At 35.3% G+C, this 24,033-nt stretch overlaps 1 protein-coding gene across 1 annotated transcript in view; it reads left to right on the top strand. All coding sequences in view use genetic code 11, as the record gives it.

The window, feature by feature from the left end:
* Nucleotides 1-1,656: 1,656 nt before the first annotated feature.
* The window catches only part of EGR_01881 (Neurexin-1-alpha), a gene marked incomplete at both ends in the record, with an annotated part of 39,053 nt that continues 16,676 nt past the window's right edge, over nt 1,657-24,033 (top strand). The window contains 6 exons of the mRNA XM_024491130.1: nt 1,657-1,714; nt 8,814-9,554; nt 19,403-19,590; nt 19,841-19,999; nt 20,370-20,986; nt 22,834-23,180. Of these exons, the coding sequence (XP_024354586.1) occupies nt 1,657-1,714; nt 8,814-9,554; nt 19,403-19,590; nt 19,841-19,999; nt 20,370-20,986; nt 22,834-23,180 (2,110 nt within the window). The remainder of the gene's footprint in view (nt 1,715-8,813; nt 9,555-19,402; nt 19,591-19,840; nt 20,000-20,369; nt 20,987-22,833; nt 23,181-24,033) is intronic.

Consider the following 24,033-nt stretch of genomic DNA (forward strand, 5'->3'; position numbering starts at 1 on the left):
GATTAAAAGCAATGGACTTACAATGCGAGTTGAAGGAGCTATCAATAACTGGTTAAGATTGCAATTGGCTTACCTCGACAGAAATTCACTTTTGGCATATCATTAGCTAAGGGAGCCCAGTTTAAGATTATAAGTTGCTCTTAATAGGCAATTTTAAGATAAACTAAAATTTCTGATGTTATTTTTAGCCATTCCTCAGATATCTACCTCTTGCCGATTTTAAACCACACGAAAGTCAATTTTGCATGCACAAAACGATTTGGTTTAAGGTTTACACAACAATTAATTTTCGGGTAATTTACTGATGATTTTACTAGCACACTACACTAAAAAGATGATGTCACGCAAAATGTCTAAATTATGATGTTTACATTCACAAAGCAAAGAATTTCATAAATAAACGCATTTTGATTAAAATCCCGATTTAACAGAAGCAACAGATTCAAACCATCAAATAGGTTGCGAATCTGTCCTAAAATATTTCCAATTTACTTTAAGTACGATTGTGTATTGTTTAAATCTGTGTTTGTAAGGATTATAAACATACTCATACCCTAACAAGGTATTACGAGTCACTCTTTTCAATGTGGCAGTGGGGGTGACTGATGATAGAGCTTTATTTGCGGTATTGTTGTGTAATTTTGTTAGCATTAGAAGTCCACATTTCCAAACTTGGTACCAACTAGAATCTTAAATCTATCTAAACAATACAGTAATCTATGCGATAGCAACCGGTAGCATTTAGCCTCCGAAATACTCCAGTAAAAAGAAAGTGCTTGTGTTCTGCAATCTTGACCAATTTTAAAGCACTAATTCATTTCCACGTTTTTTAAAACAGGCGACCACAAAAGTGGATCTTTAGAGATACGAAAATTGTTTTTGTTTCCTTATGATGTTTAACCGCTAAAGCAGTGTGCTAGTATCAGCAGCAAGAATTGCTAATGGAAGTGAAAAATAGGGAATAATTTGAAAGTGTTATGTACAAAATTAGAAAGCGTTGTATGTTATTTACGTTATTTAATGCCATAAAGTCCTTGATGTTGTGGTCAGTTTTATGTAAGTAGGGGACGGATGCTTTGGCTGCCAATACTATTACGTGATCATATATAAATGTCATTTAAGTAAAAGACGGTGCTACGGCATGATATTATGGATAATAGATCACCAGATTAAATTTGGCATATAATTATAAATACCTATAAACTAGCGTGTTAAGATTGCTCAGTCTAGATCAACCCTCTTTGCTTAACAGGGAATAGACAATTAGCCATTAGACTCGGTCTAAATTGGGACGACAGAAAATAAATTGACATTGTTTTGGTTGTTTAAAATTCATCAGCATGCAAAAGTCCGCACATGCACATGGCTTAAAAAAGCCGAAGATTATCTAAAAGGCAATTAATTGGTGTAAATATTCATCTTTAAGCAAATGAAATGCACTTGATCACAATGCCGTGGCGTAATTCTCATTCATATTAGCGGTTTATTTGCTTAGTGATAAATTGGTGGTGTAGGTGAAGGATGCAAAGATTGATATGAAATATTAGGGCGATTATTTACTCCAAGTAAACACAGATGCTGTGATTGAGAAAGAGGCGTGAAAACTGATTTTACGACGGGAGATGTAAATAAAATTCTTTGTAGCACAACAGTCGGATGGTTGAATTAACTGGTGTGATTGTCTATCCATTCACTCTCACCTGTGCAATGATCCGTAAATCCAAGCTATTTTTTGCTGCAGCAATGCAGGTTATTCTGTTTTAATCTTTGGTAATTTTGCCTTGCAATGTTAGCATTGAAAATTAGAGTTAGCCGAGTTAGATAAGTAGTTAATAACGTTACAAAAATGCACAAATTTAAAACAAAGTCTAAGGTTTTTTTGAAGGCAAATCAAATGTTTTAAAACTAAGTATACGGATGCATTGACTTAATCAAGACTAAGTACATCATTAGAGTGATATGAATTTCATTGATTTGATTTTACGACAGAAAGCAATCAAGGTATCAAAACAGTAAGTGCATCTTGAACTAGAAAAGGACTAAATAGATAAGCAACTATAATAAACAACCATCACCACTCGCATGCCGATTAACACAGAAATTAAAGCAGACTTTATGTGAAGGCCTTAAATCATGGCCTTTTAAATCGTCTTAGTAATCGCCTTTTTATTTGGGAACGGCACATCCAATGATAAGTATTATGCTGTGCTACCCTAACAACACCAAATGATTAGGTTTGCTGACTAATTAATCAGTATATACGGTTTTTTTCGCTCTGGACAATTCCCACTCTCGCGCTCTCACGCTCTCTTTCGCGCACAATACTGATCATTGTCCAGTAAATATTTTTATCTCCCGTCTGCTCTATATCTAGCTCCCTGTGTTAACGATAAGATCAAAGGTCGAGCTCCCGCAACATGGCTCTTTGCGTGCCCGGAATCATATTAGATTCCAAAAACGCACTAGAGTGATTGATAGGATGTCTTTTGGAATCCATTTTAAATGAATTGACAGAAAAGACTGAAGTGTGCAATGCCTGATACTGCCTCTGCAACTTCTCATGCTTTTAATGTGTTTGGCACGATTGTGGTTGAAAATATATATCATTTAATTAAGACGTGAAACAACTAAAAATAAGCGTTAAAACAACATTCAGCGTTTATAATTACGGTATGCATAATGCTGTTTACGATAACATCATTTTGATACCATTCATCCCCTAAATTCGTTCATATGTCGTCTATAATTGTGGAAAAAGTAAACGCTAATTAAAATAGGTATCTTAAGATCTTATGACCACTGTAAGTACAAGCATCCACCATTTAACACTTTATTACCCATAATAAAAACGTTATGCTAAAAATAATCGCATGTGATGTATTTACTCATGTGCACACACGGACTACTTAACAATAGATGCAAATTGTGGTATCACTCAACCTTGCATCCGACACGTCGCTCTCATTTATTGTATATTAACCATTTATGAGATGAAAGTAATTTTAAGGCTATTTACACAGTTTTAGCTACGTTTTGGCATTTGACACAAGTCCTCAAGTTCCCTTGAATTTTAATATCTTTTCCCTATTAATTATTAAATATTGGCGCAATCATAATATCTGGTTTTTTGCTGAGGTACTGTACTTTTGCTATGGTGACCAACAATTAAAACGAATGATGCAGACTAAGTTTTTTAGTTTAAAGGTAAGAGCTGGAGGAATGGTGTGTATTAAGTGACGATTATTAAATGTGTATGGGCAAATAGTAAAAAGGAGGGGACAGAGACAGTTATCTTGTAGGGTCTTTAAAATTTCTTTTATAATTATCAACTATCATCTGTGTGCTCGAAATTAATGTTGGAATTAGTACTTAAGATGAGTGGCCAACGTCACCACCTACAAATTAATCGGTGTACTTTAGGATGTACTAAAAGGACAGCCTTGCACTCCGTTCTCCATAACAATAAGCCAAAAGCTAAATGTATCGACTTCGTGAAGGCGAAAACCTCGCTCTCGCATTCCCACATTATGTCGACCCAAAACATTGCAAAGGGAGGAAAGAATGACAAAAACAAATGATCAAATCACCATAAGGGTGGATTGTGCGAGGCATGAGACCTTTGTTAATACCGCGTAGCAATGTTGCTTTGGTGATTGTTGCGAAATACCTCACAACGCGTTGGTGGTGGCATAATATGCACGGCTAAGTGTTGGGTATACAATAACCATGGGGTCATGCCGAGTCACTGTCAAGGAAGATTTCTAAGCCTGATAGACGAAATAACTGACTAAGATCTTTGACATCTGGGAGTTAAAATGTCACTAATTGTTAAAAATATTGCTGAAATATCTTTTCAGCCATTTGCTATGATTTTGTGTGTCTAGCATTGTAGTATTTGCTATATTATCAGGACGTTTAATTTTGATTAACTCAATGTGGATGTACTTAAAGTAAAATAAGTATAGTCAATCAAAAGGTTTCACGAAGGTGGCTTTGACTGTAGATAAATTCACAGTTACAGATAGTGACTGAAAGATGAACTAAAGGGGGCATGAAGGCAGAGCATCTGAGTTAACTTCTCAAAGTCAAGTTAGAGTAGAATTGATATTAAAAATAATGGGTATATAACGACGAATTTCCACATCGACAGTCAAATTGTAGGTTTGTTGTTTTATAGACCTTTGTGCCCTGTAATTAAGTAGGCAGCCGAAATATCAAAACTACGCAAAATAATACTTAAAAACAGTTTTTAAACGGTTATTTTTAACCCTTTCGTTCGGCATTACGAGGGCTGATTGCATAGTGTATCAAGTCAAATTTATTCATATTTTACCAAGCACTCTATTTTGCAAAACTGCGCAGTTTTAACCACTTATGTAACAAAAATTTAATGAAGTAAAACTTTTCATTTTAATGGCAGTTTTTTAAATTCAAGATTTTTAAATCTACTTCCCTTTTGCTCCTAGTTTTTAGCATCTTGTGATTAATGCCGCCTGATTTGTCGTCGCAATTCTAGGTGTTTTTTCATGACAGCTCAAAATTATTTTTTATCAGATGGCCCTTTAATTTGGTAAAACTTTGTTGTAATTCTGCGATGCTCCCACGGGTATGATGTGACTTACGTTTGCTAGATTTGCAGACTTAAAGAGACGATAATCCTTTCTAAGATCATTTGACCGAATGGGTTTATATACTGTAGACGATACGCCGACTTTTTATGACGTTAAATGGATTTGTGGATGGCAGTGATGATTGCAATTAATCTATTATTAATCTGGTTATAGTTTTTCCACTTGTGAGCAAGACATGAAGAACCTGCACTTATGTTCATTTAAAAATCCTTTAGACATTATGATTCATTGGCTTCAAACTGAAAGGAAGGAGTTTCGTTAAGGTGAACAGTGCACAGACTGCCATAGAAATTGAGCTACACGACTGAGAAGTCAGTAAATAGAATTTAAAAATCGGTGGTAAGCATTGATAATTTATATAAATATGCTTGACTTGAAAAGAATATTGAAAATCCTTTTCGATACATGCATTACTTGTAGATTGGGCCGATTCGGAAGCAACCACATTAACTTGAATTCAGGCTTTTGCCAATTCTTTGATTAGTGTGCTTTTTGCTCACTAGGCGTAAATGACTAAAATGCATTGGTTTTGAGCTTGATTTGCTTTGGCTGTGGTACAAAATCTAGAGGCCGAGCGATTACCAAAGAAAAGAAGCAGAAAGGCGCTTCGATATAATAGAACCTAGTGAACTTACCGAAATCAACTAGGAATGGTGTTACTTGTGCATTATTACGTCGGTCTAAACTCAAACATAAATAGTATGAAAGAATGCAAATCAGAAGAAGACTGATACTTGAAATCTATAGAATTCTTAGTCAAATCACCTAGGCGTCCATTAAAAACAATTCAAAAAACAGCAATAAAGATTTGTAGCATTGAAAAAGGGATTGCGCTTCTTATTATTCAGTAGTTGATTTCATTTCTCCTCCACCCCCTTCGCTACACTTGCAAGCCGAAAAACAATTCGGTTAGTCGGAAGCGTGAGTATTCATGCTATGCTTCAGTTGGCCGCCAAATGGCTAAATTCCTTAAAAAATTTGGCCATTGAAAATCAAAATTGGATTTGCATTTACTAAACTGTTAAGAAAGGGAATGAAAATACACTTGTGGATTGTTTAAGTGGGCTTTGAAATAAATGATGAGCCTGATGCTTTTGGTTTGGGAACGGCCAAAACCTTTACCTACGCTTTTATCATTATATATGTTTCTTGCTAAAAAGTACACCTTCATCCCTTTGATTTTAAATAATTATCGAAGAAATGACTTTGAGTGGCTTACTTTTCTAGGTTTTTTTCCATAAAGTGATTAAGTCCATACAAAAGAGCCTTGTGTAATACTACGTATAAAAAGACTAAGGAAATCAAAGAAATAGTCAAATATTCAAAGAAAGTTCACTCAACTTTATGAAATGGTAATGGAGTATTTAATGCATAATGATTCTCAAATCACCTGTGAGACCATGAAGTTTGAATTTGTTGACATTTATCACATTGCGGTGATATGCTACAGGAATCCTGACGTTTGATTGCTTTTATGACATTTGAGCTATAGCTAGCACCCTTAAGTGTGTCTTGAAGTCAAATCTTGGCAAGCCTAATAGTTTCTAAACGGTAATTAAAAGTTCAAAAAGACGAGGTGTGCTAATACTTTAGCAGACCTCTCATTTTCCTTTTACTAATATTCAGCAAGGCGATTTTGTAGTCTGCTGACAGAGCTGAATTTCATAAATACTTATGAAACTTGTCAGTGAGGAGCCATTTGTGTTATTTTAAGGAACACGTCAGAAGTATAATAGCAGTTACCTTATAAAGATGGTCTACGAGTCATAATTCGGTCAGTATTTGTTCATGTCTGAAAAGTATTTACATTTAGCGGTGGGTTTAAAGTATAGCGAAGCGTGTCACACGAATATGTGCAATATATGGGGGCAGTTTTATCCATTTTCTGCCGTTCCGAAGTTAATTTGTGCTTAGACCAGTTACAAAGCCACTTTAGCGAAGTTCAAAACAAGTCTTTACATGTTCGAGTAATAATTTAGGTTTCAAAGATACGTTAGCGTGGAAAGTTACATGAATGGAATAAATTACGAAGAACGTTTGCTGTGTAATTAGGTGAATTTGCTGATTAGCAAAAAATTGACTAACACTACCTAGGATATGCATCTGACTTCTCAGTTATGCAATTGACGTTGCTTCAAGTCGAATTATTTGAGGCGATTTAAAGGCCTTGTACTGTGGACTGAGCTACAGTCAATTCTATTGCCTTTTAAATTTGTTCTCGTCCTGAATTTAGATGAGTGGATCATTTGCATTTTTTAATGATTACGGTAGTATCTTAAGATTTCATGGTTTAGTATGTCTAATGTAATACACTCTTGAAGAAGTGAGACTGAGATTAATGTCCTACGTTAGCTTTTACTCTCCCAGAAATTTTGACTTAGAGACCCGCCCAATTGCGGGAACAAAAGCGGAAGCTAGAATCTATGTGGTATGTTAATTCCTTCTACTTCATGTTTTACTTTGTTAGTGGTAGCTATAGTAACGTCTATCCTATCATCCTGCCCTACACCTGTGCCTCTTGTTTCGGTGCGAAATGGTATTCTGCGAAAACACATACTTCTTCTTAAAGAAATGCAACCATTTTTCCAAAAGCTTATAATAAAGCCTTTTTAATTGAACAAATGGCATAAATGGTACGATTTACCTGCAAATTTGTTACGACAATAAATTCTTACACTGCGATACTGTATTCATGGGATGGCAGGTGTACTCTCTTTCACTTCAAAGATACTTGCGGAAACGCCCAGCATTTCTTGATTTTTGTGGCGCAGTTACTCTCTTCACGTAAAGTAAAGTTGTGAAAATGAAATTCTTTGAATTTTTCGGGAATTGAGGTCATTACACCAGCCACCGAGAGACGTAAATTCTATTTAGAAATCAACAGCTAGAAATGCAATAATATTACTAGCAAACATACAACAAAACAGCATTTTACTAATCCAAAAGTAGGCGTAACTACATTTTTTGTTAAGTTATCCGAAACGTCGGTTTTCAAGCCATCTTTTGCTGCAGCCCTTTACTTACTTTTGTTATATTTTATACTAGATTTAGTAACGAATATGAAATGTATTTCAGAACCACCTAAGTCGGCGTCTTTTCGATTTAAAAATCCCAAGCTAGTTGCATGAATGAGATTTATGACAGCCTACCAATCATGTCAAAAAACTCAGATTTTATATCTACCCACATTTGATTTGTACTTTGATGATTCACTAGATTTTCTACCAAATTATTCAGTATATTAGCACTAAAACTTGTTTTTGCGTTATTTACCTAATATTAACAAATTTTAGATTTTTTTGTGGGAAAATAAACATCTATTATTGCAAATTTCCGAAAAGGAACTGCATTGAAATTTTGAGACTTGCATTCTAGTGCTACAATTTTGTTATACATGCTTTTTGCATCATTTCTCTTGTACAATCACGTATTTCCATTTTGGAGTCGGTCTAAAAAAACCTGCTTTTTTTAGAAAATTGGCCCCTTCAATTCAGAAAAATGCTAAGGATTCTAGTGTTTTACAGTAACATGAATTTCTAAGAATAGCAAGGAGCAAAAAGGCAATAGATAATAAAATTTTCTTCTCGTTAGCACAAAATACAAGTTTATATTCCAATATGCAACTTATTTTCACTCACCACCCTCGGGAAGAAACAGCTTAACCATTTTTTTGTTTGCGATGAAATATATTGACCTTTAAAGGGACGCAACTTTAACATTGTCTCCCCTAAAGTTATTTCCTTATCGAAATTTTTAAAAGGATGTTAAGTTTTACACTTTTCGGAATAATAAATAACGCAACCTGTAGTATTTTTTGATTTCAACTAGTTCGAGGTTGCATTAGTGTAAAATACCGATTCATACCTGTACCTATTACAGTTTTTTTTGCTTAATCAAATGATAATAAGTTCCACCTACTTCAATGTAATTTATGCTACTTCAGTCCAAGCACAAGACTAGACCAAGGCCGCGGTTATCCCATAGTGGCCAATTCTGAACGTGCATCATTCTAATTGGTCAACTGGACTAAATATTGTTCGGCGTGGTTACCATTCCGCATAGCAATTCCTTGTTGGAACACTACCTTTGCCAAGGGATATTCAACATTCAATCTTCCCAAATATGTCAGATTGTTCTAATCAATGTATATAATAGCATTACACTTCAGTCTTCTCTGTGTAGTGGCTGGTGCCTTGAAATACGGTGGACCTGCAGTTGTTCTGAAGGATGCTAAATCAACCGTGGAATATGCTAGTGTTTCGCTCATCTCCGAAACCTCCCTCTTTATCGAATTTAGCGGACATTCCCTGCAGGGCAGATTGCTTTATGCGGAGAACGCCACGATGGGGACCTTTATCTCACTTAAAATAAATCGTCCTGGTACACTGAGATTTGAAATGAAATTGACTGCTACTAATCGAAGTCATCAATTCGTTATCCTCAGTGCTCCTCTAGATCGGACAGCTGATCAATGGCATAGCGCTGATCTGAGAATTTCTTTAAGGGAAAAAGTGGTCATACTATTTGTCGATGGCAAGAATGCATACCCTACTCATATTGAAGATGTTGCTGCCAACACTGCCAGATACTCCTTTGGTGGATACCTGCACGTGGGCCGTTTGCCACCCAATCTGCTAGCTGACGCAAGCAAAGTAGTTCACTTTACGGCTGTAATGGAGTTTGCATTTGTGGGCAACATAAAGAGTATATTTGTAAATGGCAGAGCACCTCTACCGCTGAAAGCTCTTAATGGGGCCGAAATCGCTCCTGGATTATCCCATTGTCATCTGCTGAGTCGAGAAGTTGCTAGAGGTGGCGACAGCCACTGGTTGTGCCCACAAAACTTAAGCTGCCTAGACGGACTCGATGGTCCTAAATGTGGATGTAATAAGAACAGTCGAGAACTAGGCATTTGTCAATTCCGTAAGGCGTCCATCTCAAATCCTCTTATTTTACACTCAAATCCTTGCATTTTTAATGTTAACCACTTTAAAACCTTTTATTTATAGCAAATGATGGCAAAGTGTACAGACTATGTCAGAGTAAATCTGGAAGGAAAACTGGCAAAGTGGTGTATTATATCATGCAGTAATGGATTTTAATATTATAGTATAATGCAAAATACTAGGATATTCCTTTTTGACAACAAGTCGACAGTTTGAATTCTTTCTTGATACAGACACATTTTAAAATAATTTGATGAAAAGTGTTTTGTTGTGAATTTGAATGTAGTTCTGGTTTAACCTAGTGTTCAACAGCACTAGTAATTAAATGAAATTTAATTTAATTTAAAGGCATGGAAAGGGGGCAGCTGACTGCAGTGGTCCTCTAAAAACTCACCTACGCTTAAATAAAATTATCGCGGCTCAGAGGGTTATGGAACAAACTAAAGTAAAGCCAAAATTTTATCCCGTCCCTTTTTTTGCAATCGGGTACATTTAAGGCGGTTAAATTTTATGAATTTATGACGAATGATCTTTTTGTCCTAAAGGGGTTTGCTTTATAAACAAAATACGAAAACTGACGATGATGATAATACCTTAGTAAGTAATATGAATTCAACAGGTAGCATGAAAGAGTTACAAGTGTGTGCAGTGATTTCGAAGAACTGAGGCAGCAGGATTCTCCAATTATGTCCATTTGTTAAGTGATAAATTAAGTAAATGCTTATTTAAATAGTTGAATGTTAAGAACTCTAATGCATCACGATCATTAAATTCCTCAAACATCTTAAATACTTTAAATCCTTATGCTTATAAATGGTAATTAGACTTTTCAAACTCTAAAGCAAATGCTGCAACATTCTACTATTAAAAGAGGAGGAATGGCAATGTGTGCAAACAAGAAGAGAAAAAAGCATTCATTTCTTAGTAAAAAAGCAAAAATGCAACTAAAATTGGTATTTGCAAAATCGCTGTAGCCAATCTGAAAAATAAACTTGTAATCATCATTTATTTGCTGTATCAAGCTATAATAAAATCTAAGGACTGATTTGGTCAAAACGAAATTTGGTACATGTGTACTATGTTTAGCATTGATATAAAATGCCTTAATATTGATAACCTCATACAACTGTCAAAACCCAAGTAACCGTTGTTAATTGCCATGCTATAAAAGTGCAACCCTCTTTAAATAAACTCGTGATTTAGCAGTGGCGAGCTATAAAATATTTCACAGCTCTAAGCGACGGCTCCTTTTAGTAACAGTTGATCTTATTATTAGGTTGCCAAATAATTCGAATTGCGTGATTAAAAAAATATATGTAACAATCAAAAGAGAAGTAAATTATTTATTAGCACATAACCAAGGTGTCTCAACTGAGTTCGTAGTCTACTTCTGAGCCAAAATGCGTTTGAACTACTAAGTCGCCACAATGGCAATAGTTAAGAGACTTTTCCATTTAAGAGCGTTCTGTAAAATAACGCTGAATGTGTATTATTTAGTCTCTAAAGATCGTTTCATTATAACAACTCTTCATTTACTGGAAGTTACTCATTTCCACTCTACCATCTACATTTTTACAATAATCAGTGTGTGTTCTAAATGCCAACTGTCTTCAACCCATGCTGCACTATTTATTAACGCAAAGTGTTACGCATTTCAAACGCCCACATCACGCTAATTCAAATGCTAGCATATTATATTCTGAAAAACCAAACTTTTATCTTGCAGTAAATCAGTCATTCGTGAAGTTTTTGTAGTCGGACTTGAAAGGTTAGTCTTATGTTCCCAAGAAAAGCTATTAGAAACTCCTAGCTTCGTGCCTCATGAAAGTTTCTTGAAAAAATTTGCTCCACCGCTTGGACCCATACAACAAATATATGACTTCGCAGCCCGTACACATTTGGCCATTCAGCTACTGCCGTACTTGCATGGAGGGTACGCATTGGAATAAACTTAATCTGTCTTTGTTTTTACGGACACGATTCAGCAACGATCCTTTAGCACTCAGTTATTACTTTCCCCTTAACTCGATACCTAATTAAGGTTAGTTTAAATAATTAGTTTAAGTACTCATAACTCATTAGGATCTTTTAAATTTCCTGCAGATTTACACACCGAAAGGGCATTTTATAAGTTAGGTTATTAATAGAATCAGACATTGTGAGTCAACATGAACGAAAAATTAACTATTTGTCTTATCTGTACGCAAGAAAGTGATGAAGTAACAAATGCTAGGTAAATTATTGTAGGCAATATTTAATATATCCAACGATTCAAATCTGAATACGCTTGTAGAAGGAAATGAACTCTTTTCAATTACTGCAACAGAATTTGATTAATTTTCCAATTTTAAACTTCCTGTTCCAAAATGTATCGTAGAAATTCCTATAGTTCATCGTTGCAGAATTGATTGCAATGAACAACTTTTTTTCAAATATTCCGTTTGCTAAAGTTCTTCTTAATGTAGCCAAGCCGGAGAGAGTTAGTGGATGACAGTTTTAACGAGAATAAAGATTGGTACGCTCATAGGAAAAGTGGCGTTTCTGAAGCTTAAATAAGTTTATTTCTCCGTGCACGAAATATTTTGGGGCAAATCTGCAGGAAATATTTGACGAATTAAATGGGAAAATTGAATAAGTTGATCCAATTGGAAAACTTAAAAGTGCATGCACATGTAAGCTTTGAAGAAAGAAAAGTTATTGATGATTTTCAAAACGCAAAACTACTGCATTTCAAGAATATTATCCCCATCCGCCCCACAAAGTCAAATGGAGTTAACGAAATAACTTGGTTAGATAGGCGTTGGCTATGTTAATGATGCTAATTTTACTTAATAATTTATCTTGAGACATCGGTTTCTTGCAACTTCAAACTCTTAGTTTAACAAATGTGCTCTCTACTCAAATTCTCCCATCTACGTCGTTTAATAATGCAAAGTCATTTTAAAGGAGTTTACATACTACTAAAACCCATTAGAATTCCACGTGCCTAGGCATTAACTCGTATGAAATTTAAGACAACTTGTAGTTGTAAATTTAAATGATTTGATTTGGAAATCTATGCTGAGAAGATACTTTACATGGGTGCGATAGTGAATACGGAGGCAGTCGACCCCACTAAAAAAGCTGTAGTATCAAAGTTACTTAAATTTGCAATTCTAAAACTGCTTTTTCCTTGCTTTTTCCCTTTTCTTTAAGACATTATTTGGTAAAATGTATACCCAGTCTCTTTTGTTGACCTTTCCTTACCGTGTGGCATAAGTCGAAAAGGAATTTTTATTAGCCTTTATAATAGTACAAAAAAACTAGGTGGAGGGCTGTCAGCAAGATGGCACACTCGGGTCACTTTCCATTTGGCAAAAAAGTTACTCCAGCTCTTTGCTTGTTACCTAAGAAGAAAGGCTGCATTTTTAACTGCCAATATCTTAGCAAATGTATTCAAATTCCCGTTTTTATTATTTCCTTTACCTTAATCAAGACTAAAGCTACTCCTGTGGAATAATATCTAATTAATTTTGCTGGAAAATTGCAATTACCGGATCACAAATCAGAAGCTTTCGTGAAAGCATTCCGTTTATGTCTCCGCATAATTCGGTTTCTTCGCAGAATTGGCCAGTCGCATATGGAACTAGTAACTCAAAATTCAGTTAAAGTTCCTCTGAGGACACTGACATTGTTGGGCACTACTTTAATAAAAAGTTACAAATTTTTTATTAATATGGGTAGCTAAGTGAACAAGGTAAATAGAATAATAAACGAAACAAAACAAATAAACAGCACAGAAGTAATTTGCATCATATATTGCTAACAGAACATGATGAGTTGATCTTGCACTGCAATAAGTCAAGAACTAACAAACTGCTAAATAAATGCAATTTCAAGTAAAAGTTAAATAAAATTCTCTTTCCTTTAATCTTAAATATTTCTTTAGAAGTATTTTCTCTGGTTGAGAGCTTTAAATGTCTATTCTCCGGACAATTCTATTTATATTCTCGGAGAATACCTTGCCTCTTATGAAAGGAAAAATATTCCGTAAATGTACTCCTGCATAAAAGCTGTTTAAGCATTTTCTCTGCAAATCGTCCCCATGAATACATTCACTCATACCAGAGATTGCGCGAACTACTTGTCTGCAGTTTCCAAGTGTTGTGATTTTCAAATTCTCATGAAAAGTGGAAAGTGAAATAGGCAAATTTGGTACCTGACGATTAATAACCAAGCAGTAGGGATTTCATTTGAATTTCGGATAGTAGTACAGGTACACACAGATTGACGATACCGGTTTCTGTAGATCCAAATATAGGCAAGATGGGCTAATTAAGATTCTTGAAATAGTTTTCATACTTTCTAGCCGATTTAAGCAATCATTTGCCTACGCCCATAGGTGAGACTGATTTTAAAAAATCGGCTAAATGTCAGGAATTGGTTTGACCTTATAAGACTGCAATTTCCATTTGCTTTGAAATGTAAGACAGACTCTTATGTCCTCTAAATTAGCCTTCCCATGTAAATCACGAACAAAATTCCAAAAAAGGAATTTGCCTTTATTTTACGACTTTCATTAAGTATATTTTATAAAGATTTTCCCTAGAAAATTTGCCAATCAAACTGATTGCTTAAGAAGGAGAGAGTTGAAGCTGGAAAGAACTACAAATCAAGTTAACCCTTTAGTCTAAAATTTGTTTTTAGACTTTTTCAAGTGTTTTCTAGACTCTCCAGATTGCCTACCGTGTAAGTAGGATAAAAAAACTTCTGAAAGTATAAAGTTTTTGACTGATACCTAGTAGTTTAAAAATAAACCAATTTTGCGCGATTATTTGATAACACACAATAATTTAAGTGTGTTCCAAGATTAAGTGATAATGATGATACTATCAGCTTGGTCGATTTCTGCATGCTCACTCACCTAAAGACTTTTGATCAAAGAGACTAAGGACTTACAATACTTCTATCAAGGACTTCTTCATAACTATGGTCCACGAAAAAATTTAAATAACTGTTCAACCTTTCCATGGATATGTTCAACTCAAAGGGAACAACCAAACAGAGATTATTAACATTGTTTATTTATGGCTGATAAGTAAAAATACGCATATATTTGAAGACTTTTTAGAACCTTGGGTAGTGAGACCAACATTAAAAGGACTTTGACATCAAAAGAGCATGTTTTGTTCTATCTATTTGCATGGATAACTTAGTGTAAAACGACTTAGGTTTAGGTAACATCCAAAACAGTATTTTTTGGTTATTAATGTCATTTATTGCGTCTCTGAGAGAAGCTGGTATTTACTATCACTCAAAGTGGAAAGGTATAGTCTAGATCGTTTAAAATTTTTTGGAATTACAACAAACTTTAAAGCATTCAAGTTGCATTAAGTGGCATTAAACATATGCTGTATCCAAATTATGATAAATTGTGCGTCTATGTAATTAAATACGTCTTTCTCACACAGACGTTTACTTAAAAAGAACAAGTTGCTTGCATTTCTAAAGAATTTTGGAAAGTGTGCAGCTTCACTTGAAAGCCATGCGTTGTTTTCTTATCCTGATAGAAATTAAGACTTGTTCTTTTGTAAGTACCAGCTCTTAGTCTAAAAATCCTTGACTGTCCATCTTTTTAAAAAGATTTAAGAAAATTCGCAGCAAATGTTGCTACCTAATGTATGGCCATTTTAAAAAAAATATTCCCACTCAAAAAATGTATAGGACAAATTTCTAAGGTATATATTGAAGCAACTATTTTGCCGGCTTTTGACCCAGGTATAAGATGGACAAGTTCTGTACTCCCAGTAAAATTTTCTGTTAATTCAACTTCGTTTCGTGACTCGACTTCCTAAAAAATTTATGCTTCGCTTTCGGAATTGTAAGTTTGGCCAGGAATTACTAGACCGTTTCCTTTTTAATGATCCCTTAGTTAACTTTTGCAAACAATTTGGTCACGGAAATATACTGCTTGGTCCCACCTGTAAGTTACATAGCGAAGACCTAGGCTCTAGAACAGTTAAATAGAGATACTTACTAAATGTCCTTTTAATTAATGAAAGTAGTAGCTTTTTGTTTCTAGTGTGCCAGACTGATACGCGAATTCATGAAGGGGACATTTTTTGCATTGGGTCATTTTCTACCACCACGATTTGATGTATCTTGCAGTATTATTGCTATGTATTTTGAAATCTTGACACATTTTTTGTCTCAGTGAATCCAAATGCCCTTGAATACCCTAACCGCATTCTTATTCCATCATTGAGCAGGCCATGTGAGTGAAATAACTGAAATACTTATATGGAGCATCGTAAATTTATTCATTTATTAGTTGATGCATTCAACTCATTCACAATTAAACTTTAAGCATTCAATGTTTGAATTTTAAATAGGCTTCATGAAGAGGGTACGGAAACAAAAAAATAAGGTGATTTAGTTTTACATTAAGGTGAAAGATATATGCTTTTAGTCATGTTAGGCAGTGTTTTTTATGGCACGTACTTGAAAAAAAGGCTTTTCACAGCTCGGGATGAATTACAGGCTAAACAGTAGTAGATGTTTTGAATACATTATTTAAGGTAGGGTCAATGACTCAGCGCTTCTTTGCAAAACCCTACAAATTATTGAGAATTACTCTTGTTTTTCCGCAAAGACCCCAAAATTGGCTCTTGTGTGGGCAGTACAGAGGTGATCAAAGCAGACTGTTCACTTTAATGGCAGATATTACTATCTTAGGATAAAGATAATTGTAGTTAAAAAACCTACTTCTTAGGAACAATGAAGCAAAACCTAAAGTTAAAATATTAACATAAGTATTTTGCCCTCATGCACACAATCTAAGTAAAAATTAGATTTGTATACCAAATAAAGAAGCATTTTTGAGAATTATTTTGAACTTTTGTCTTTGACATAGTATAGAATATTACGTAGCTCAAAGTAAAAATACCAAAGAATTGGCCAATGCCTTTGGAGAGATTCTTTATAAAACTGTACCAGGAATGCTCCAAGTTTCTTTCAGATAAATGGAGGCAGCTGTAGCTTCCCGCTCGAAACCTTATTATAAAAAGCAGTAAAGTTACTTGGAGCGTCTTTGAAGCCAAAAACTGCCATAATTTTCACATTTATTATTTTGGAACATTAAAGCTGTTAAAAATAGATGCTGCTGACTTACCGTTCACATTCATTGTCAAAAATTGCGCTTGCTATTAAAAATTAAGTTTCACACCTTAGAACAAATATTAAATTGGCGTAGCTTTATACTAGCATTAACTGGAACTTTTAAATTTAGAAATATAAAGCAATCTTGGTCCTGAGACAAGGTAGAGTGACTTAAGCATCATTGTACTGCTAGTTGAAATTGTTTCATTTATGAGAATTAACATTCATCCTTTGATGAATGCTCTTGATAATGTCATTTATTTTTCGCCATTAATGTTGTCAGGTATTTTTTAAATGTACCACCCCATTCAATGAAATGGTCAGCTTAGCTGAAATCTGCTGTGCTTAGGAGATCTAGCAAAATATTTTCGTCATGAAGAATGCATCAAGTAATACGTTTCTTAAGACCTTTTAATTTATCCTTTCCTACCTTGCAGTTTAGAGGCGAGTGCATCCGTTAAGGAAAATTAACGGGCCTTATCTATTAGACTAGGTAAACACAAAATCTCCCCTTGCATGTACACAACGTAGTGCAATGTTTAAAATTTTCTCCTGGCAGTGACTTTGAATACACGGCTCCATGTACTTTGTCCTTTGCTTCAAGTACGTTTTTAATTCTAATGAAATCCCACTGCGCACATTTTAAAATCCAGTGTTCACAAATTGAGAATTTCATCGCTTACAGCCGTGCAAAAGCCAGGTAGTATTGGGATAATATTATCAGTAATAGAGGAAAAATCATGTAATAATTTAAATCTGAGTGCACCCAGAGCCTGTATACATTTACTACATTAAAGCCAACACAGTGAGTGAGTATTTCCGGATGGTAAACTGTCAAACTAAGAATAGGTATCTAAAACTTATATAGCCAAACTGAGTGGTCAAGTCTTTCAATCCTATTCATAGGTTTTTATCAAAAACTATTTCTGCGAGTTATTTTTTGACTTAAATTTACTAGCGTTTAAGTTTTCTGCCATGCTTTACGCCACAAAACGTTCTACTATCGAAAATTAGTAAGCAACTTATTCAAAACTACATGACCTATTGTAAAACTAACTGCTGTAAATAGCAGCATCTGTGCAATGACTTCCTTACATCTAATTCATATTTTAAAAATAAAAAAAAGCTCAAGTCGTCCAATGTAGAATGAATTGGAGTTAAGTGCCTCAATATGCAGCAGAGGCTGGTGCGTAATCTGCCGGTTCCGGTTGATACTACTCTGACAATTCTTTTTCAATTACAAATTATTAGGATATTTTAAAAGGCTGCCTAGGTAGCACCTTTCATTTATACTCCTTCAACACAGAAATATCGGCAAATACAAAAATTCGGCTTTAGATCCCTTTGCTTTAGACTTCCATCATTCACTTACATTCATGCAAAATGTTCTAGTTAAATAGATGTCGCTAATGGACTATGCCAGACCTGCCTTACATTCATATTGTACCAGTTGAATCGTTACCATTTTTATGTTTTTAAATATAAAATAGAAGCATTTTTTCTCCAATAAAAAATTCTTAAAGAAAGAGTAAATTTTAAAGTTGTAGCAATGGCTCATCTTACAAATCTTTAAAATCAACTTTGAGAAGGGGTATAACGTTTTGCATAGTTCAAAATGTTAAGTTTTAAGCTGATAAATCAACAACAATGCGGGGCGGAATGGAGATAAATCAGCTTGAGGATTATTCTTGACTGTAAATTTCATAAGGCAAATATAAAAGAGGAGCTCTAGCTATCTATCGCGAAATTTTGCGCGCGATTGGGCAAAGTCAGCAGTCTAACTATCCACTCACACCTTCTACGAAGGCCAATCCTTGCCAGAAGGCAGCATCCAATCGGCAGCGCATTGGAGAAGTGGTTTTGCGAGCTAACAGCCCACCATAACTTGGGAACACACTTTTGAAAATATTGTAATGCTGGCGTTTTACGACGCACTGGTGGGCATGAGTATTTAATGCCCCTTGACTCCGGATTATAAGTTTGCATCAGGATGAAATCGCGTTGGAAATATATCTTTCTGCATGTTTTTATTTTTGTCCACATAAGCAGATGTCTATGCAAAGATGTAGACGACACACTCATGGGTAGACTTTTAATTATTCTAGAAAAAATTATAAAAACGAACTATTCATCTATTCATTCAGTTTTTTGTCTGCCTTTAGAACCAGATCGGCCAAATCTTGTTTTTGGTGAAAAAACTTGGCTCAATTTTTTTCCGGTGATAGATGAATTCAATCATGGCTCACGTGTTCTTATTCACTTCAAAACCAGGGAATCAAATGCTGTAATAGTCTTGGCAGGTGAGTTAGATCCAATACTGTCTCTACTTACCTCTGCGGTCTTTAATTTTTCAAAAATTAAAACACTTTTTATTTCCAATCTTCTTAAATTTTATCCTGAATAAGCCAAAGAAAACATAGAAATATGCAATCCAAATGCGAAGAAACTTGTTGAGCAAATCTCAAACTCTGTTAGCTATACATTGCTGTCACCCATGCAATTGAAGTGTTTATCGAAATGCATAAAATTAAAATATCTAAATATACTTGCGTTTGTATACTTCATGTCCTCTCTATACAAACAATTCTAGTTAAAGATTTTCTGGACCTAATCTTCGTTAGTCACCATTTGGATTTTTGACGCTACTATAGAGTTTCTTGGGTAATCGGAAGCATTTTACAATTCTAGAGTCTTCTGGGGCCAAGAATGAGGCTTTTATTGTGCTGCTGTTAAACGGGTCAATTCACTTTCGTCTGTGGTCCCCCAGATTGCAAAAAAATGCCATAATTCAAAAGCGCCAAGACTGCAATTCTCCCTACAGTACATGTTCTGATGGCACCTGGCATCACTTATCATTTTCTTACAGTCCCCTTCGGGTATGCCATCCTTGACAATTGGGCTAAATTTGTTTTGATAGAAAGAGGGGCTGAATAAGCGCCTATTCCCAGCCAGGAGCTCTGAATAAAATTATTCACTGATCTAATACTGTAGATAAATTTATCAAATCTGAAGTAGGTGGACAAATTTATCAGTTTTCATAATCAGAAGTTACGAAGGAAACGCGAATTTATTTATTGATACTTTAGTGCTAATGGACTATTTCAAACCTCACTACTTTGAATGTAGATTCAAACAGAAGTTGACGGTGATCGACAAACCTTTGAGATTCCAAAAAACCAACTTCGTTTGCAGTTCAAAGCGCTCTATTTTGGCAGCTTAGCTCCCAAAGTACAGGAGCGTTTGCAATTACAAAACATCCGGAACTTTATTGGATGCTTCAAACATGTAAGTACTTCCTGATGAGAATGGCGATATGAGTAGCAGTTATGGCTGACAGGTAAATATTTTAAAGAAGCAAAAATAAGCATTAAATTTTTAGTGACTTTAAAAGCATTGGCGTAAACGTAATTGTTAGGGTAACAATTCAATATAACCTTTTCCAGCCATGTCAAACATCCGGATATCCATAGCTTTCATGTGGCCAAAAAGAATGATTGCCTATTAAGTTTGCTATTTATTAAAACTTTATGTGATTTATATGCCAACAGAAGCTTATCTGCAAATACAATCTTTTACTTTGTGTGTAATGTCTCAGAAGATTTTGAAAGAATTAATTTTTAATAAGAGTTTGATGGCATGCCATACTTTCTTTCAGATTTTCTACCGAAGTAGGAAGGATTTCGTCGACCTAATCGATCTGGTTAAGGACAACTCCACTAAGCAGAGGCAAGAGACGGAAATTGGTGAGATAAAGTGCAAGGCTGCGGCATTTCAGACGTGCACCGTAGCACGCAAGGCTAAACGCGACGCCGTGTCCCATCATTCAGCGATCACGTTTGTGCGTCCTGGTGGTTACCTGCGCTCCCAGCAGGGCTGGCGGACAGTGTCTGCTGGAAATATCACCTTTAAAATCCGCACACTAAAAACAAATTGTCTCCTTCTATTCTCGTCTTCTGGGTGGCCTAAGTCGGAAAAGAAACATGTATTTCCGAGAGACGAGCCTTTTCATCCTGTCAACCCAATCGACAGACTTACCGGAACTGACATATTTTCTGCAGAATTAAGAGAGGGTTATTTGGTGTTTTTGCTCAACACAGGCTCAGGAATAAACGAATTTGCAACGGAAAATATTTGGCGAGGGGATCAAGGGAGGAGCGGTTGGTTTGTTGCTGATGGCATCACTCACTATGTGGAAATTCACCTGACCAACGGTTCGCTTTCTGTGACCATGGATGGCCACACTCTCAGCATGCGCCCAAGAACGAAGCCAAAGTACGGTAATCCTTGAAGTTTCACACGAGCCATTAGTTATTGTTATTTCATTTATTGCTAAGATCAGTATTTGGGAGACCTTGAACTAACTTCAAAACGAAGAAAATTGCACTTTATGGTTAAGGATAAATTAAACTATATTTAATACCATTGAAATTATTTTGCTGTATGTATAATGAGTCAGTCGTAGGAATTGTCGTGCGATAAGAATGCGCTAATTCACATGAATCCTTCTATTTTAGAGCGCTGCCTTTAGGTAAACTACTCTAATATCATGTAAAACCTAGACAGAATCTCTGTTTTATAATCTACATAGCAAAGTTATCCTTACGTAGTAGTATTGGTAAGGCTTATCCATATGCAATTTTGCCCAATTAATAAATCCCTGGTTTTTTTAAGTACGGCTTCCGATCAGCATCATAAAGGTACTACCGGAATAATTTTTCTGTGCACGGATATCACTTCATTAGTTCAGCTAAACATGCGTGAAATGCTGATATGAAGTTATCATTAGACTTTGTTCACAAATAATGGTCGATGGGCGCAATACAATCCTTCAAAGTCCATTTAGAAATGTATAGAGTATAACTGCTTATGGCAATTCCCTAGTCAATTTTTGGCACCAATCTACCTACGACTTCCATTACTAAAGTACAACGATAGACATCAGAATTGGGTATTTTGACCTCGGTCATTTTCACTTAGTTGAGCTAGCGATTTTCATTATTAAGTAATTCAAGAATTCCTCATATGAACTCAGTCGCACAGTAAAACTTCAGTCACCATATATTCTGAATTACCGGAACTTATTACCAAAGCTACGTCGGCCACACTACTTTGACTCATTTCAAACATTTATTACTCGTGAAGTTTCTGTAGTTTTGGTACAATTAAGCGTAATATTAAATAGCCACTACCATTGGCACTTGTAGTTAATTATGAGTAGTTGTTTATATAGCAGAATTTAATTTAATTCAGAGGATGCAAAAACAACGTAATGATGCGGGATTTTGTATCGCATGTGTTTATGTCTCATTTGTAGCCAACAAAGTGGTAAACGTTATCATCGAGTATTACTTGCAACAGCAGTCAATAAGTCTTCTTCCGATGTTTCATTTCATCAGTTTGGCATCCACTTTGAAGGGTTTGCTCATGGCGTTTGATCGGATGAAATAAAAAGCCGTCCGAGCGTTTTCGGCTCAAATGAACATGGAGGTTACACGTAAAATAACTGCATAACTGTGCTGATAAAACTGCATTAATTTGGGGCACATGCAGATATATTTGTTAAAGTTTACCTTAGATGAAAAAATCAAATTGGAAAAATATTTACATTTTAGGACGCATTAGCCATAATACATTATGTTCGTTTCAGCATCTTATGTAGCCAACTGTGGAATTACTTTTTCTGCCCGAGGTAATTGAGGGCTAAGGTCTGACTGATTAGGTAGCATTTTAAAGTTACTGTTGTAAAAAGTAATTAATATGGCTAAGTTGTGGAAGCCCTGAGACGCTAAGTAGTTAATTTTATCTCTTCTTTCTGCATTGTAGAATTTAACCAGAAAAATGCTTTTATTGAGAGAACTGAAACAACTTTTGCATTACAATGTAGCAAGCCGCATACCTAAAATAATTTAATCCATAAACTTGACACTAGATATAAAACAGCATACACATAGGCATAATGGATAAAATAAAACATAGTTGCTAGCTACCTTAATTTTCATTTCTTTAATTCTTACTGTCCACCCGAAGTCAACAGAAAAATGAGTAATTTCATCCTCTTACTTTGGTCATCTCCAATATGCACTAAAATGAGCTATATGACTGATCTCTTGATGGTTTAGGTACACGATACTCAATTTGAACGGATACCTTTACGTCGGTGGTCTACCAGAAGAACTGAGGGACGAGACGCCACCGCAGGCGTGGTCAGCTCGACTTCGCGAGGATTTTGTGGGATGTTTGGGTGCCCTCTCAGTCGATGGAGAGAGTTTAGACCTCGGATTAGAGGTGACCGCACGTTGGGCTAAGGGCTACGTTCGGCTGGGTGAAAGCGACTTAAAGGGACTTAGTAACATGTGCACCGCACAGGAAAACCCCTGCGGTTCTGGCAAATGTGTACAGGGTTCATGGTCCGAACCGCTGTGCGATTGCACCCAAACGAACTTTGTAAAAAATCAATGCAAAGAAGGTGTGGATTTAGCTTTATTTTATTTATTTCTATTACCAACTGTTATTTCGGTCGTTAAACAAAGTATCGTAATGATACGAAGGACGAAATTCTATAGCGACATACGTGTAATTTTCTAATTCCCATATTCTAACGAGGTGTCTATGTAATCAAAATGAACAATCAGTGTGAATAACCTTCTGGAATGAATCATTAAAGAACGTTTCAACCATTAAGCCAAAAATCTGCCAATCATTATGTTATACAGCAGACAATACAGCAATATATTGCGAATTTTAGTTAAACAAGAGGCTCATTAAAATTTGCTTTGTTTGAAGTCTTTGACAGGAGCTAGAGAAAACCAAATATTGTCATGAGAAGCCATACACTGTTGCCGTACTTTCTGAGACACTAACAGCTCTTACTAAAGTTGGATTCCTTATCACGCAAGGTTTATACCATCTTATCAGAAAATGGAAAAAATTCCTCTTCAGGTCAAAATTAGAACCCATAAATTTTAATTCCTCTCAATTCTTTGTCAACTTTCCCTTATAAAATAAAGTTGGCTGATAATAAATAGCGCTGAAATTCCAAAATCTCATTAGTCTTATACTGGGGTAGTTTGGGTTTCCTCTGTTTCAGATGACTCTGTTTCCTATCGTGAACATAAAGAGAGTTGCACAATCATATATTGTACTGACACAGAAGATTTATAGTGAGAAATTATTTGCACGCACCATTTTTGTTACATAGTGGTATTCCATCACTATGTGTCAGGATTCAAGACCGCGAATGTTCATTATATTGTCGATCTATCTCCATTTTTCTACCTTAATGTTGCGAAATTTAGAATCCAAAGAGTAAAAGCGGTTTA

This window comes from Echinococcus granulosus, assembly GCF_000524195.1.
Source record: "Echinococcus granulosus chromosome Unknown EG_S00007, whole genome shotgun sequence".
In the NCBI taxonomy this organism is placed as follows: Eukaryota; Metazoa; Platyhelminthes; class Cestoda; order Cyclophyllidea; family Taeniidae; genus Echinococcus; species Echinococcus granulosus.